The sequence below is a fragment of the Cygnus atratus genome, chromosome 1, assembly GCF_013377495.2.
Source record: "Cygnus atratus isolate AKBS03 ecotype Queensland, Australia chromosome 1, CAtr_DNAZoo_HiC_assembly, whole genome shotgun sequence".
NCBI lineage: Eukaryota > Metazoa > Chordata > Aves > Anseriformes > Anatidae > Cygnus > Cygnus atratus.
In genome coordinates this window covers 71,392,891-71,405,195 of record NC_066362.1, presented here as the reverse complement: position 1 = coordinate 71,405,195, position 12,305 = coordinate 71,392,891, and the positions used below count along the sequence as shown (strand labels likewise).

Sequence of the window (12,305 nt, the reverse complement as noted above, 5' to 3'; positions counted from 1 at the left end):
TTCTGCCATTCCCAGTGCTTGATATACGTTGGCTGTTTGGGTTGGAGGGTAATGTTTCTGATGATATTAGCCAAATTCTGGTCCAGTGCTCTGAACGACCCTGAGATATGTCCTCCGGCCTTCTCTTGAATCTCTCTCTGCTGTACTGTACTGCATCAATTACTGCCAAGCATCTCCCCCTCCAACAAATTAATTATTACAGCCAAAATGCACAGTGAAGATTCAGGGGTTGTTCTCAATACCTCTCCTGTAATAAGTTGCTGTGATGTCATAGGCAATGTAGAAGGCTTCTCACCAAGTTGTAATTCATTTTAGAGAAAACCTCAGATCTGTGCCTGCATTTTCCAGCCCACAACTGAGCCTAGTACTTATCATTTTATTAACCTATTTCCCAGAAATGTTTTTCCTCCTCATCATGTTCCTTGATCACAAACCTTTGAAAATACCTAATATAAATAAATAAATAAGCAAAGAAACTGAGGTTAAACAAAGTGTAGTCAACAGACAAGCCAATGAACTTGAGATACTTTTCTTTTGAAAATTTGTTCATTTTTAAGAGGTTATCCAGAATGTTTTTCATTTAGGTGTTATCAAACATAAGCAATGCAGAAGACTGCTGTTTTTGTATATAGCAACTTGCAACTCCCGTATAGTAAGAATTCAATTTCTTGACATAAGGAGCACTGACTTTTCTTTGATCTTTGAATAATGGAAATTTCAGAGAATTTTCTGCATAAAGTTATTGTTAGAGCTCTCAGAAAACTTGCCTTAAGGGCATTTTTGGATCTTGCCTACTTCCCACTGCACTAAGCTTGACAGATCTAAGAACCTCTTGGACATGAGTCACTTTTCATAAATTGTAGTAGATCTATTTCCTTGTATTCATGAGGCACCCTTCCTTTTCTATCTTGATACTTGTAGTCGATTATGCTGCCTGCCACACAGATACTTTGATATCTGGTGTTTCATTCTAAAAACAGATTTAGATGGGGAGGTGGGGGTGAGTGCGGTGAATAATATGAACTGGAGGTTGTGTAGCAAGCAGCAGATGTGCACAGATACTCACTTGTCTCTTGTTCCAGAGGCAAGGAAATATAGATCAGCTGTGCCTATTACCAGGCATATGAATATGACCCCAGAAGTAAAAAAGGTGTACTTTGAGAGCAGGGAGAGTTCTACAAGTTCAAGAGGGACAGCAAGTCTGGCTGTGTTGCAAACAGCTCTTTCGAGAGCCACTAGCCTGGTGAGGGAAGTAGGAGAATGCTAGAAGCAGAAAGCTAATGCGAGCTTGTTCATCTGCTTCTGTGACTATAGGAAACGTCATTGAGGTTGGGACCCTTGTACAACATAATTTTCCTTTAAAACTTTCTTACTTACCTTCAATATCTCTAGATGTTCAGAAACGGGAGACCCCACCTTTTCTGTATCTTCTACCAATAATACAGCTGTTATCTTTGCTCAGTTCCCCCACAAGTTTCCACCTGCTCTATAATCAGATGTTGAATCTCAACCGTTATGGGCTTAGGTATATCAGAACAGATTCTTTCTTGTGCATATGTTGAGCTTATCCCTTGCTTTTTTTCAATTTATTTTATATGATAAGATTTTTTGACACATCCTGCAAAAACTCAGTGTGTTGGAGGGCAGTGATCTCTTTGGAAAAGGCAAACTCAAATTTGCAGCGTGTGGTTTTAAGGATAGCTTGTGATGTATGCAGACAAAAGCATTCAGGATACACATCAATAAACTAAATGTAGCTAAGGAAAGTTAAGTATACTACAATTTTTACTCTTTGTACTTAAAACCATTTGGATGCAAAACTCTGCTACCAAGTACTCCTTTAAGGCCCAGATACAATAAATAGGATGTCAGATACAGTTGCACAATGCCAGACAATTGTGTAACACCACGGCAAATAAAATAAATTGGGGGCAGATAGCTTTGAAAATGCTCATGCACTGCACAGCTACTAATTTTATTAGGTTTACTAGGTTTACTTATGTTACTCTAATCACAGAGTATACTCATGAAATTCTTTTTCTCCTTAAACATAAGAACTTTTTTGCTTAACTTGGACTTGAGTGTTTATTTTTAGAATTTAGTAATAAATCAAATTATAGACATTATATTTCAGCATAGAAATAGCAGTTCTCTTCCCCACCAAACTCATCTGCTGCTTTCGCATTAGTGACCAAAAAAGAATACATCCTCTTCTAAGATTTCAATATTTCCTATTCAGTCTCAAAGTAATTCTCCCAAAGATAAGAAATGCTCCTAAAAATCTATTCCCCTTGCCCCATCATACATCAGCATACATTCCATTGATCAGGTAATCCAGCCTAGTATAATGTCTCTTCTGAAGAGATTCATGCATTTTCTTCCCCATGAATGCAATAACTAGTAGCAAGAATATCACCCCAAAAAGTAAAGCTGCTACAAGTTTGCTTTTGTCTTCCAGCTGAAGGACATCTTTCCTTCTCAGAGCGCTCTCTGACAGGTAGCTTTCTGAATCAGATGGGTCATAATCCTGATGGTTGTTTTGGGAAGCTAGGGGAGAACCACTAGTAGACGGGGCAAAATCTGAAAAAGAGAGGAGGGTAACATGGCTGGTATCATTGGAAGAGGCAAGTGTTGGCTCAGGAGGGATGGCTGAAGTTCTGAGCCCTGATGTGGCAGTAGCTATTCTGGAATTTGAGGTCACCCGCTTGGTTGTGGAAGTAGAAGCAGAAATTGTGGGATTGGAAAGAGGAACATGAGTAACAGCAGTGCTGGCAGCAGTGATACAATGTTCAGCTCTAGCAGTTGCAGTGTGCATAAAGGTAGCCCTTGTGGTGACAGCACTAGGTTTAGCACCGCCAGTAGGTGGAGAAGTTGTATGAGATTCCAGTCTGGTGACACTTCTAGGCAGAGGAGAAATGGTAGTACTGCTGGGTCCAGGAACGCCAGACTGAGTGCTGGGGAACAAAGCAGAGGGGTTTCCACTTTGAACATTAGAAGACGTATTTGGTGGCAGATTAATTTCTTTCTGCCTTGGGATGGGGTCTAAGCTCTCAAGATTGTTGGCCGTTTGTGATTCAGGAAAAACTGTATGAAATTCAATATTGTCTAAATGTTTGTCCACGTGGTCTGGGAGTTCAGATGCTTGATGGAAGACAGATTGCTGCAAAGCAGTGGTGTGATTCTGATGGCTAGTCAGACTGTGAGAAATATAGGCACCAGCATCCAAAGGCAAAGAGTGTTCATTCAAATGAAAGTCCTCATTTTTTAGGGAAGTGTCCTCCAGGGCATAGGTGTCTGGAAACAGAAAGGAATTATCAGTATTTAATGACAGAATCTATTTGTGACTACCACAGGCTTATTCTAGTTACTTATATTTCATAGTAAGAGACATATCAGGGAGCTCCAGAAAGTAATGACTAATCAAACTGAAGCATCAAGATCTTTTCTTTAAAATATGCAGTGACTTTCAAATTCTGTCTGTCATAAGACCTGTCAGCCCCAAGCATGGACACATCAGACTGTGACTGCTGCTTCTTACAAAATTTACATGTGAAGAGCAATCATCCCAATGTGATTTTTATACTCATCTAGCATGAATGTATTTATTTAGAGGTGAAAAGTAGAGTGAGTAAGCCCATTGCCTTTAAACCATTCCACAGTCTGTCAATTAAGTAGATATTACCAACCTCACTTTTGTCAGATGTAAGCATTTCCACCTACCCAAGATAGTTATATACCCCCCTTTCTTGTTATATCCAAACATCCCATGATTGTTTGATAGAATTCACTTCACATACCATAATTGTCTGATGATACAAGGTGACAATAATATCCCTGTTTTATAGACTGGGACCAGAGCAGAGAGTCTGAGCGACTTTCCCAAAATCATTTAAGAAAACAGTGGCAACCTAGATGTCATGATGACAAGTCTGTTAAGGTCCAGGGTCTCCTGGAATTAGCATCTGTGAGTGCTTTGCTGCACTTAGCTGCACTTTGCTGTGTTTTCATTCACATGACTATGTGTTATGATATTTTACTACACAGATGAAGTGTCCTTGGGGCTTCTATTTACAGACAAGGTAGGAACAGTTCATAATTTCTCTGAGATTTTTCATCCTCAACTGTAATAAAATGGTTTGTATTCCTGCAACTGTATGGTGCAGAGCAGTGATCCAGGCTTGTTCACTTTGCAAAAAATACATTTCTGATCAAAGTACATGGCCAACAAGGGATGTAAGATTGAATGTTTCTCACATAGCAAACTTGTTAAATGAATACAGCCACAGAAAAAAATTAAAGATTCTAATATCTTGCTGAGAGAATGTAAACAAATTAATGGTTGGACTTGACGATCTTAGAGGTCTTTTCCAACCTGAATGATTCTATGATTCTGTGGAATGTTGCAGAAGTTCTTTAAATGTATGGTAATGACAGTGAATTCTATTTTTCCAGAATCAAGGTAAAATATACTTTTCTGTATAAATCCAGCTATATTTCAAGAGTTTACTAGTCCAATTTGCCCTGTTAGATACAGAGTTATAGGAGTCCCAACCATACTACTCAGTGCTAAGGAACAAGTAGTCAAAGAAGCTTGTTGCTACCAGATCTCCAAATGCCCATTCTTCCACTTCCCCTCCCCCCCTTTATAGTTTCTTGTGGAAAAGTTCTCTTTTTCAGTAAAAGTTCAGACTCTTGCAATACAAAATTTCTGCTCTCTCAAGAAGCCACACTGAAACCACCTTGTGAACTCTTGGCAGGAGGACCGTCTAATTATCAGCTTCTTATCTGAGCTGCTTCTTATCTGAGCTGTTCAGACTGGTCTGGTGCAAGTCAATGCCAGTCAACAAGTAAGACTTGCTATTAAAAATCCCACAGCACATGACAGATAATGAGAAAATTGTGAGTGTGCAGCCCACATGCCATGAAGCTTTGAGTTTAGTCAGTTTGCATCTGTGCTTCAGGTTCCCTAACTGAAAACAGAAAATAATGATTACTATCCCCAATTACTCAGTAACATTACAGTGGTGTTCTAAGGCTTGCCTAATATTTGCTTGCTGTTTCTGCTTGTATCTATATGGTACTCATCAGTGTTGCCTGAATCCTTTGAATACACAGACGGCTACAAGGGCATCATATTTCTATTGCTTTCAGCAATACTCTTCAGTATTATGTACAGGAAATTGTCCTTGACTAGAATACATCAAGATGGAAGAAGCCTTTTTGTTTTAAGCAAAGGAAAACTATGAAGAATTCTGAACCTAATGTGAAGGAATTTCATAATGGTTGGGTTGTTATTCCAGCCGGGAAGCTGGGCTCATGCAGGTGCTCACCAAACACTTGCCTATCCATCTCCCACAGAGCAAAGAATGACGTTGTAAAATTAGAATGCTTCGTTTAGAAAATTTTACTAAAAACGCAACCCCCAAACATTACTTTACAAACTTACATTACATTACTTTACAAAATTACATTACAAACATTATAAACATTACCCAGTCACTACTGAAAAGACAGAGGCAAAGGTGATCTAGTGTGGGGAGCAGTGTCTTTTCCTATTATTTACCTCGAGCTATCTTGTAGCTAACAAATCCTGCTGCAGGCTTCATTGGACAGGCCTCTGTGCTTGGGCAGTAAAACAGGTAGCAGTTTGGATGTGTCCTTGTCCCTCGAGCATCAAAAATCATGAAGTTGCACTTCTTATCTCCTGCAAAACAACATATACATATTTCAGCAGCAAGAAACCTTTATAGCATTTACTAATAAGTTCTGGTTAGTTAAATTAAGTTTTCCTCATGTGTTGAAGAGGAAAACCACTAACATGTAACATTCCTAAAGGAAAACTACAACATATAACATTCCTACAAGAAAAACAACTCAAGACTGCAAAAGAATGGCCAAAGGCCAACATGTGAAACGTCACACCTTCCTCTTCCTGTACAGATGAACATGAGGAAATAATTAGTCTAATCTCTCATTCTCCCTTCACACATAACACGTTGGCACCGCTTTACATAACAAGTCTTTGCTTACAAATCATGATAAATCTGAAAACCTCCTCAGTATACCTGTGGATATACACTGTTCCCATCCTATTAGGGGGCACTTTTAACTGGCTTCTTTTCTACTTGCTGCTGTGCCTCATACCACTCTAAAAGCCTGATGAAAAAAAAAAAACAACAAAAAAAAACAGTTTCAGAGGAGCATAAGCACTCTCATTTTTGGCTATAATGAACGTAGCACAAACCAATGGTTACTTTGCAGAGTGTCTGCTGAATCGAGATGATGCCTCTTGGCTTTTGGGAGCCTGTGTGGTTGCAGCATGTAAAACGACCTCCATTTCTGTACTGCAGTTATTTTCCTGAACACTCTGGTATCAACAATCTGGTATCACATGAAGCCAGGCAGGACAGCAAAGTAATTCCCTAGGTGCTCACAAGCAGTAACAGAGAAAGGCAGAGGGGGTCCTTACCTGGCAGCCCTTTTCCCAGGCAGCAAGCCCTCATACACGCCTCCGGAGCCGAGGCATACACCGGCTCTGCTCCCCTGATGCCTGCGGGGAGGGCGAAGCTGATGTCGACGATGGCGTTCTCCTCTTTTTCCGCCGAGCAGCCCTGGCCGAGGGCCGGCCGGGGCGCCAGGCAGGCGAGGAGCAGGAGCCGGAGCCGGAGGCCGATGCCCGCCGACATGGCCGCCCCACAGGGCCCCACGGCCGGGAGGAGGGACGAGGGCCGGCCCGGTGCCGCCGGCTTTCCCCCCGCCCCATCTTGCCTAGCTAATGCTTTTCCTTTAGACATTTTCAGCTCCTCCTTTTATTTTTAGGTAGGTAGGTAGTTAGTTTAGGGCAGTGTTAGTTAAGTGGCCCGGAGAGTAAGGAACGCGGCAAAGGGGCAGTACGATATAGTCCTTCTTTTTCAGCTATCTCGTCCTGCATCATACTTAGAATAACATAGTTATTTCTGCAACTAAAATAAATGTCCTTCTTAGGGGTGGTCCATTACATGAAGAGATACTGAAGGACAGATTACTTTACACTGCAATGGTTAGAGTAAAATAATGAAAAGAAGAAGTCCTATAGGACTAAACACCTGGATGCAGATAGGAACAACTGCAGGTATATGTATACATATGTTTGTGGGTATTCACACTCACATTCACTAAATATATACTTAGTTCCCAAATCAGTCATTGTAAGCCACTCTCGGATAGTGTAAGAGTGTGACTCCGGACCCAGTCACATTTCCTAACGCTCAATGGCAGCAGCGAGGCTCAGGGGACTGTACCCTTCTTATGGGTACTGCATGCTGAAGCGGCACGCTGCAGGTGTCATCATCACACAACCATCATATATATATATATATGGGGCAGCCATATCATATATATATATACATATGTGGCAGCCCATCTCCCGGCCCTGCCGGTGCCTTTAAGCGGAGCTCCGCCTGGCCGTGGCGCCGGGCGGGGCCTGCCTTGACCCGGGCGCAGGCGGCAGGAAGCCCGGGCGGTAGTGGCGGCCGCGGTGCGGCCCCCGCGCTGCAGGGCGGCGGAGTGGAGGAGGCCGGGCTCGGCTCGGCTCGGCACGGCACGGTTTGTCGCAGCGCGGTTGTGCGCCATGGGAGCGGAGCAGAGCGCGGAGGCCGAGAGCCGCCTGGGCGAGCCCGGCGCCTCAGGTCGGTGGCGAAGGGGAGCTGGTGGCGGTGGAGCCGGGGGCGCTGCCACCACGACCCCGAGGACGGGAGGCGAAGCGGGTGCTGAGGACAGCAGCCCCAGGTTCCCTCCTTTCTTGCTGTGGTGCCCGCTGGCCCCGTCAAGAAGGGCGGTGCGGGGATGCTAGCCTCCGGGGGAAGGAATGAGGGGTGTCGGCAGTGTGGGAGGTGTCCCAGGCGGTGAAAGCAGGACGTGTGTGACGTGGAAACGGGGGTCCCAAATGTCTCCGAGATTAAGCTGTTGAACTGAATCGTTCCCTAAAATATAAGGATATGAAAGAGTCTTACTATGGTGGAGTGCTGACAGATAAAAACTTTTTGGTAGCTTTTGCCTTCAACCTTCATTGCTGAAATGAAATCACCTTGGGTTATCACTAGAGCAAGAAGTCAACACGTCCTTAATCAGCACCGTTACCTTGTTCTGAAAAATTTTGTTGAACGTGACATGTTACCAGAGAGAGGGGGAGAAGGGAGTGTCGTCAGTGATCTCAGGGATGTGTTTATACTGTATAAAGCATACTTGCTCTCTGTTAAACACGTTAATGTTCTTTTAGGGTCACATTCTGATGAAATCTGCGTATTAATTTGTTTAAGCATTCCTTCCCCTGCCCTCCAATCTTTCTAGCATCTCCATCTCCAGCCAAGCAACGAGCAAAAATGGATGACATTGTGGTGGTAGCCCCAGGAACACAATCCTCCCGGAACGTGAGCAATGATCCAGATGTCATAAAACTGCAGGAAATTCCAACTTTCCAGCCCCTTTTAAAAGGTAAGTGATTTTCCTCTGTTTTTGAAGGCCCTTTTTTTGTGCCAAATAGAGTATGTGCTCTGTGGCATACTGAGGTTCCTACTGAAATTCACATTTCTGTCTATGTTTTTCACACATCTACCCTTTTTTTAAACCTTGCCTTCTTTTGGCGTTTCATAATCTTCTATATGGTGTGTGAACTGGTTTAGAAGTGTGATAATAATGTTCTCTGATGTAGAGCCATCTACTGTGGAGGCAAAACAGCTCTAAGCTTCCCAGTTTGCCCAGTGCTACTGGTTTGCAAGGCTTTTGATGAGAGATGCTATGTTACATTCTAATATATTGTGGACTACAGTCTCCAGTTTTGCTCTCGCTCTGAAAAACATCTCCATGTTACTATCTTGGAGTAAAGCTATGTGTGTACAGATTTAGTTGCTTGAAGTCAAGACTTATTCTTGGGGTTTCCAATCTAGATCAGATTTCGTTCTTGCTTTAGAAGAGGGGAATAAAAAATGAGGCTCGTGGGGGGGAGTGTCCTTAAGCTCTATGTTGATGACATCCCTTTATATCAGTGGACCCCTTAAATTCCCCTGTCTGTCTCCTCCTTTCCTCCCAGCTTTTTTTTTCTTCCCCTGCACCCATTCTTTGTCCCTCCTGTTTGGTTCAAAGGGAAGTGAAGATCTAAATTACAGCTGTCAAGCTTACAGCTTACCAGAAACCATTCATGTGCTTTGTGGCCTAGCTCTGTCTAACTCTTCTCTGTCTAACCCTTTTCCTGGAGGCTGTGCAGAGCGTCTTTCTTGTTACCTGAAAGTCCCTTGGGAAGGAAGATATCTGGAGCAGCCTGCATGAATTGAGCCTGCTCCTGGCCTCCTCCTCTTCCCGGAACAGTATGGGTCAGCAAACTTGTCCGCTACATCGCGTATTCACACTCAGTGAACCAATGTCTTTTTTTTTAAAGTTTGAGTCTTACTGTGAATTATGTACGTTGGCAGTATTGCTTGCTCATTCATGCCTTGTAGGCCTGCTGTTACAGTGAGGAGCTGCTGGCATGTTTAGCCCTTCCTGCTACTGGAAGGAGCGAAGTGTTCTTGTACAGCTGCGAGTTTAGGCACCACTGGTCTGAGTGCCAGTAATTCACATGTGGCTGCTGGGAAGGTGTGGCAGCTGCTTTGCCCTTCAGGCTTTGCTAGAGATGACGTAACATCACTTTTTAGACAAACTCTTTACGTTTATTTATTTTCGTTATTTCAACTTGAAACAGGATTAGTGCTTGTGGGTACCATGATAGTCCAGCGGGCCAAATATTTGGTGTTGGGTACTGCTGGATGGGGATCTAGATCTATGTGGCACTAGCAGTACCGTTTCCATCAGAAGGGGTTAAAAGACCACTGAATAGGAGAAAAGCAACCCTGAATATTTTTCGGACTGGTACTGCTGTCCCTGTTGACCAAGGAGAATGTGCATTGCTTATATATATATATTTTATAATTCTGCAGATGGTGATGTCATAGAAATCTGTATCTGATTTATTCCTGACACTTTCACTACCGTTCTAGAATTGACTGTAAGATTTTTGAGGCTTGCAGTGTTGATGTCAGCAGCAGACAGTTTCATTACCTTTGGTGAGAACACACTTTGCATGCATCCCACGTTGTACAAAAGGCAGAACTGAAATCTCACCGCTGGCAGTTTGAAATGTGAATGCTGTAACCCAAATTCACAAAGGTAATAAATAAGCTTTAATCTGAAACTCCGAACTTACAAGATGCATTAGCATCTGGCACTGAGATTATTGTGTATTTGTGAGCGTGTGATGACAGTTTCAGTTCCACCCAGCCTTGAGCTGTGATGGGCCAAACCCAGCTTGTATGAGAGCTGTGGAATTCCTTGGAAGCAGGGCTGTGATGTGATCGCTTCCAGGGGCAGCGTTCCTGTGTGGGTGGTGGAGGAGCCAGAGGGCACTACCTCAGATCACCAGTCCAGGCCCTTTAATTCCTAAATATGCATATGTTACGTTATTTGATGGGCAGCTGTCTTGGTTACTGAGTTGCTTTTGCTGATCTTGCTGTGGACCTGAAGGTGTGTCTGTATGACCGAAATCTTCTATTTCAGTCGCTTGGTCTGCTAATGTCTTTCCCTGTGTCTCTTGAGATGTGGTGACATCTGGTGACTGCTGACGAGTGTTGCATGTTAAATTGTGTTGGCCCATGTGAACAGCTCTTCAGCCTCAAATACACTATTCCTTGAATAACAGGACTGTGATGCTTGTGTTCGCTACAGAAAGTGACGTAGTCTGAGCCGAGTCTTGAGAGGCCACAGGCCTGCTTGAGAACGTGTTCTGTTCTGAATTGGTCTCGTCTCTATTCTTCACATGCAGGATTATGTTCCTGGAATGGATAAAGATGGGAGTAAGAGATCTTTTAGGAGTTAATCCTGAAACTTGTGTCTTATGAGCTGCTAGCTTGGAGAGCTCAAAACGTGAACTCATAGCCATTGTATGCTTCACTATTCTTTGCTTAAACAAGGGCTTTATTTTAAAGTGTCAAAAGAAGCCTAATTGTTAAATCAATGGGGTGGGGAAGCACATGATCATCAAGAGAATGAATGTTCTCAAATGACAAAGCACTGAAAAGCTGAAGTACATGTTTCTCTTGGCTGTCTTGAGTTGATTTTGCTGTGGCCAGTGACACTGGAGGTCTCTGCAATTGTATACCTTCACGTGTAAGAAACTGTCAGTGTGTGGTGGTTTTACTCGGGTGGGTGGCCGAGCTCCACCACAACCGCTCTCTCACTCCCATCCTCAAAGAGGAACAGGGGAGAAAATACGATGAAAAGGGCTCAAGGGTTGAGATAAGGACAGGGAGATCGCACAGTAATTATCCTGACGGGCAAAACAGACTCATCATAGGGATATAGTAAGATTTATTGCCTATTACTAACAAGCTAGAGAAGTGAGAAACAAAGGAAAGAAACCAAAAGCACCTTCCCCCCCATCCACCCTCTTCCATCTCCTCCCCTCGAGCAGCGCAGGGGAACGGGAGAATGGGGGTTATGGTCAGTCTATAGCGCTTCTTCTCTGCCACTCCTCCTCAGTGACTCTCATCCCCTGTGCTGTGGGGTCCCTCCCACAGGATTCTGTCCTTGCTGAACTGATCGGGTGTGGGCTGCCCACAGGCAGCAGCTCTTCAAGAACTGCTCCAGATATGGGTCCGTACCACGGGGTCCATCTCTCAGGAGCAAACTGCTCCAACCTGGGTCCCCCACAGGCAGCAGCTCCTGCCAGGTCACCTGCTCCTGCGTGGGCTCCTCTCCACGGGCTACAGGTCCGGTCCTGGAATCTGCTCTGGCAGGGGTCGTCCACAGGCCGCAGCCTTGGTCAGTGCAGGTCCACCTGCTCCACCGTGGTCTCCTCCACAGGCTGCAGGGTGGAACCCTGCTCCACCGTGGTACTCCATGGGCTGCAGGGGGACAGCCTGCTCCACCATGGTCCTCACCACAGGCCGCAGGGGACTTCTGCTCCGGCGCCTGGAGCACCTCTCCCCCTCCTTCTTCACCGACCTTGGTGCCTGCAAGGCTGTTCCTCACTCCTCTCACTCTCCCAGCTGCTGTGTGTGTCACAATGTGTTTTTTTTCTCCCTGTCTTAAATATTCTCTCACAGAGGCGCAAAACAACATCACTTATTGGCTCAGCTCTGGTCAGGGCCCTTACCAAACATGGGGCAGCTTCTAGATCCTTCTCACAGAAGCTATCCCTATGGCCCCCTGCTACCGAAACCTTGCCACGTAAACTCACTACACAGTGTTATGTCCATTACATCTTTCATACTAGGTTTTCCTTGGCTTCGCTGGAA

At 44.2% G+C, this 12,305-nt stretch overlaps 2 protein-coding genes across 2 annotated transcripts in view; one reads left to right on the top strand and one right to left on the bottom strand.

Moving 5' to 3' along the window:
* Window positions 1-1,951: 1,951 nt before the first annotated feature.
* MANSC1 (MANSC domain containing 1) lies at window positions 1,952-6,913 on the bottom strand. Its single transcript, XM_035551075.2, has 3 exons — window positions 6,470-6,913; window positions 5,564-5,704; window positions 1,952-3,294 (listed from the first exon to the last, which is right to left on the bottom strand). Exons 1-3 carry the CDS (start codon window positions 6,792-6,794, stop codon window positions 2,300-2,302), a joined length of 1,461 nt encoding a protein of 486 aa, XP_035406968.1. The 5' UTR covers window positions 6,795-6,913; the 3' UTR covers window positions 1,952-2,299.
* A 540-nt stretch (window positions 6,914-7,453) lies between these two features.
* BORCS5 (BLOC-1 related complex subunit 5) overlaps window positions 7,454-12,305 on the top strand; it is a 76,056-nt gene continuing 71,204 nt past the window's right edge. The window contains exons 1-2 of the mRNA XM_035551076.1: window positions 7,454-7,667; window positions 8,329-8,472. Coding sequence (XP_035406969.1) covers window positions 7,610-7,667; window positions 8,329-8,472 — 202 coding nt within the window. The 5' untranslated portion in view covers window positions 7,454-7,609. The remainder of the gene's footprint in view (window positions 7,668-8,328; window positions 8,473-12,305) is intronic.

What these genes read in the sequence shown, in the direction of transcription:
- MANSC1 (XM_035551075.2), bottom strand. Translation starts at nt 6,794, where the DNA reads ATGTCTAAAGGAAAAGCATTAGCTAGGCAAGATGGGGCGGGGGGAAAG. An exon ending in CCTGGGAAAAGGGCTGCCAG is followed by an intron (nt 5,705 to 6,469) that starts GTAAGGACCCCC and finishes GTTGTTTTGCAG; the next exon opens with GAGATAAGAAGTGCAACTTC. An exon ending in TAGCTACAAGATAGCTCGAG is followed by an intron (nt 3,295 to 5,563) that starts GTAAATAATAGG and finishes TTCTGTTTCCAG; the next exon opens with ACACCTATGCCCTGGAGGAC.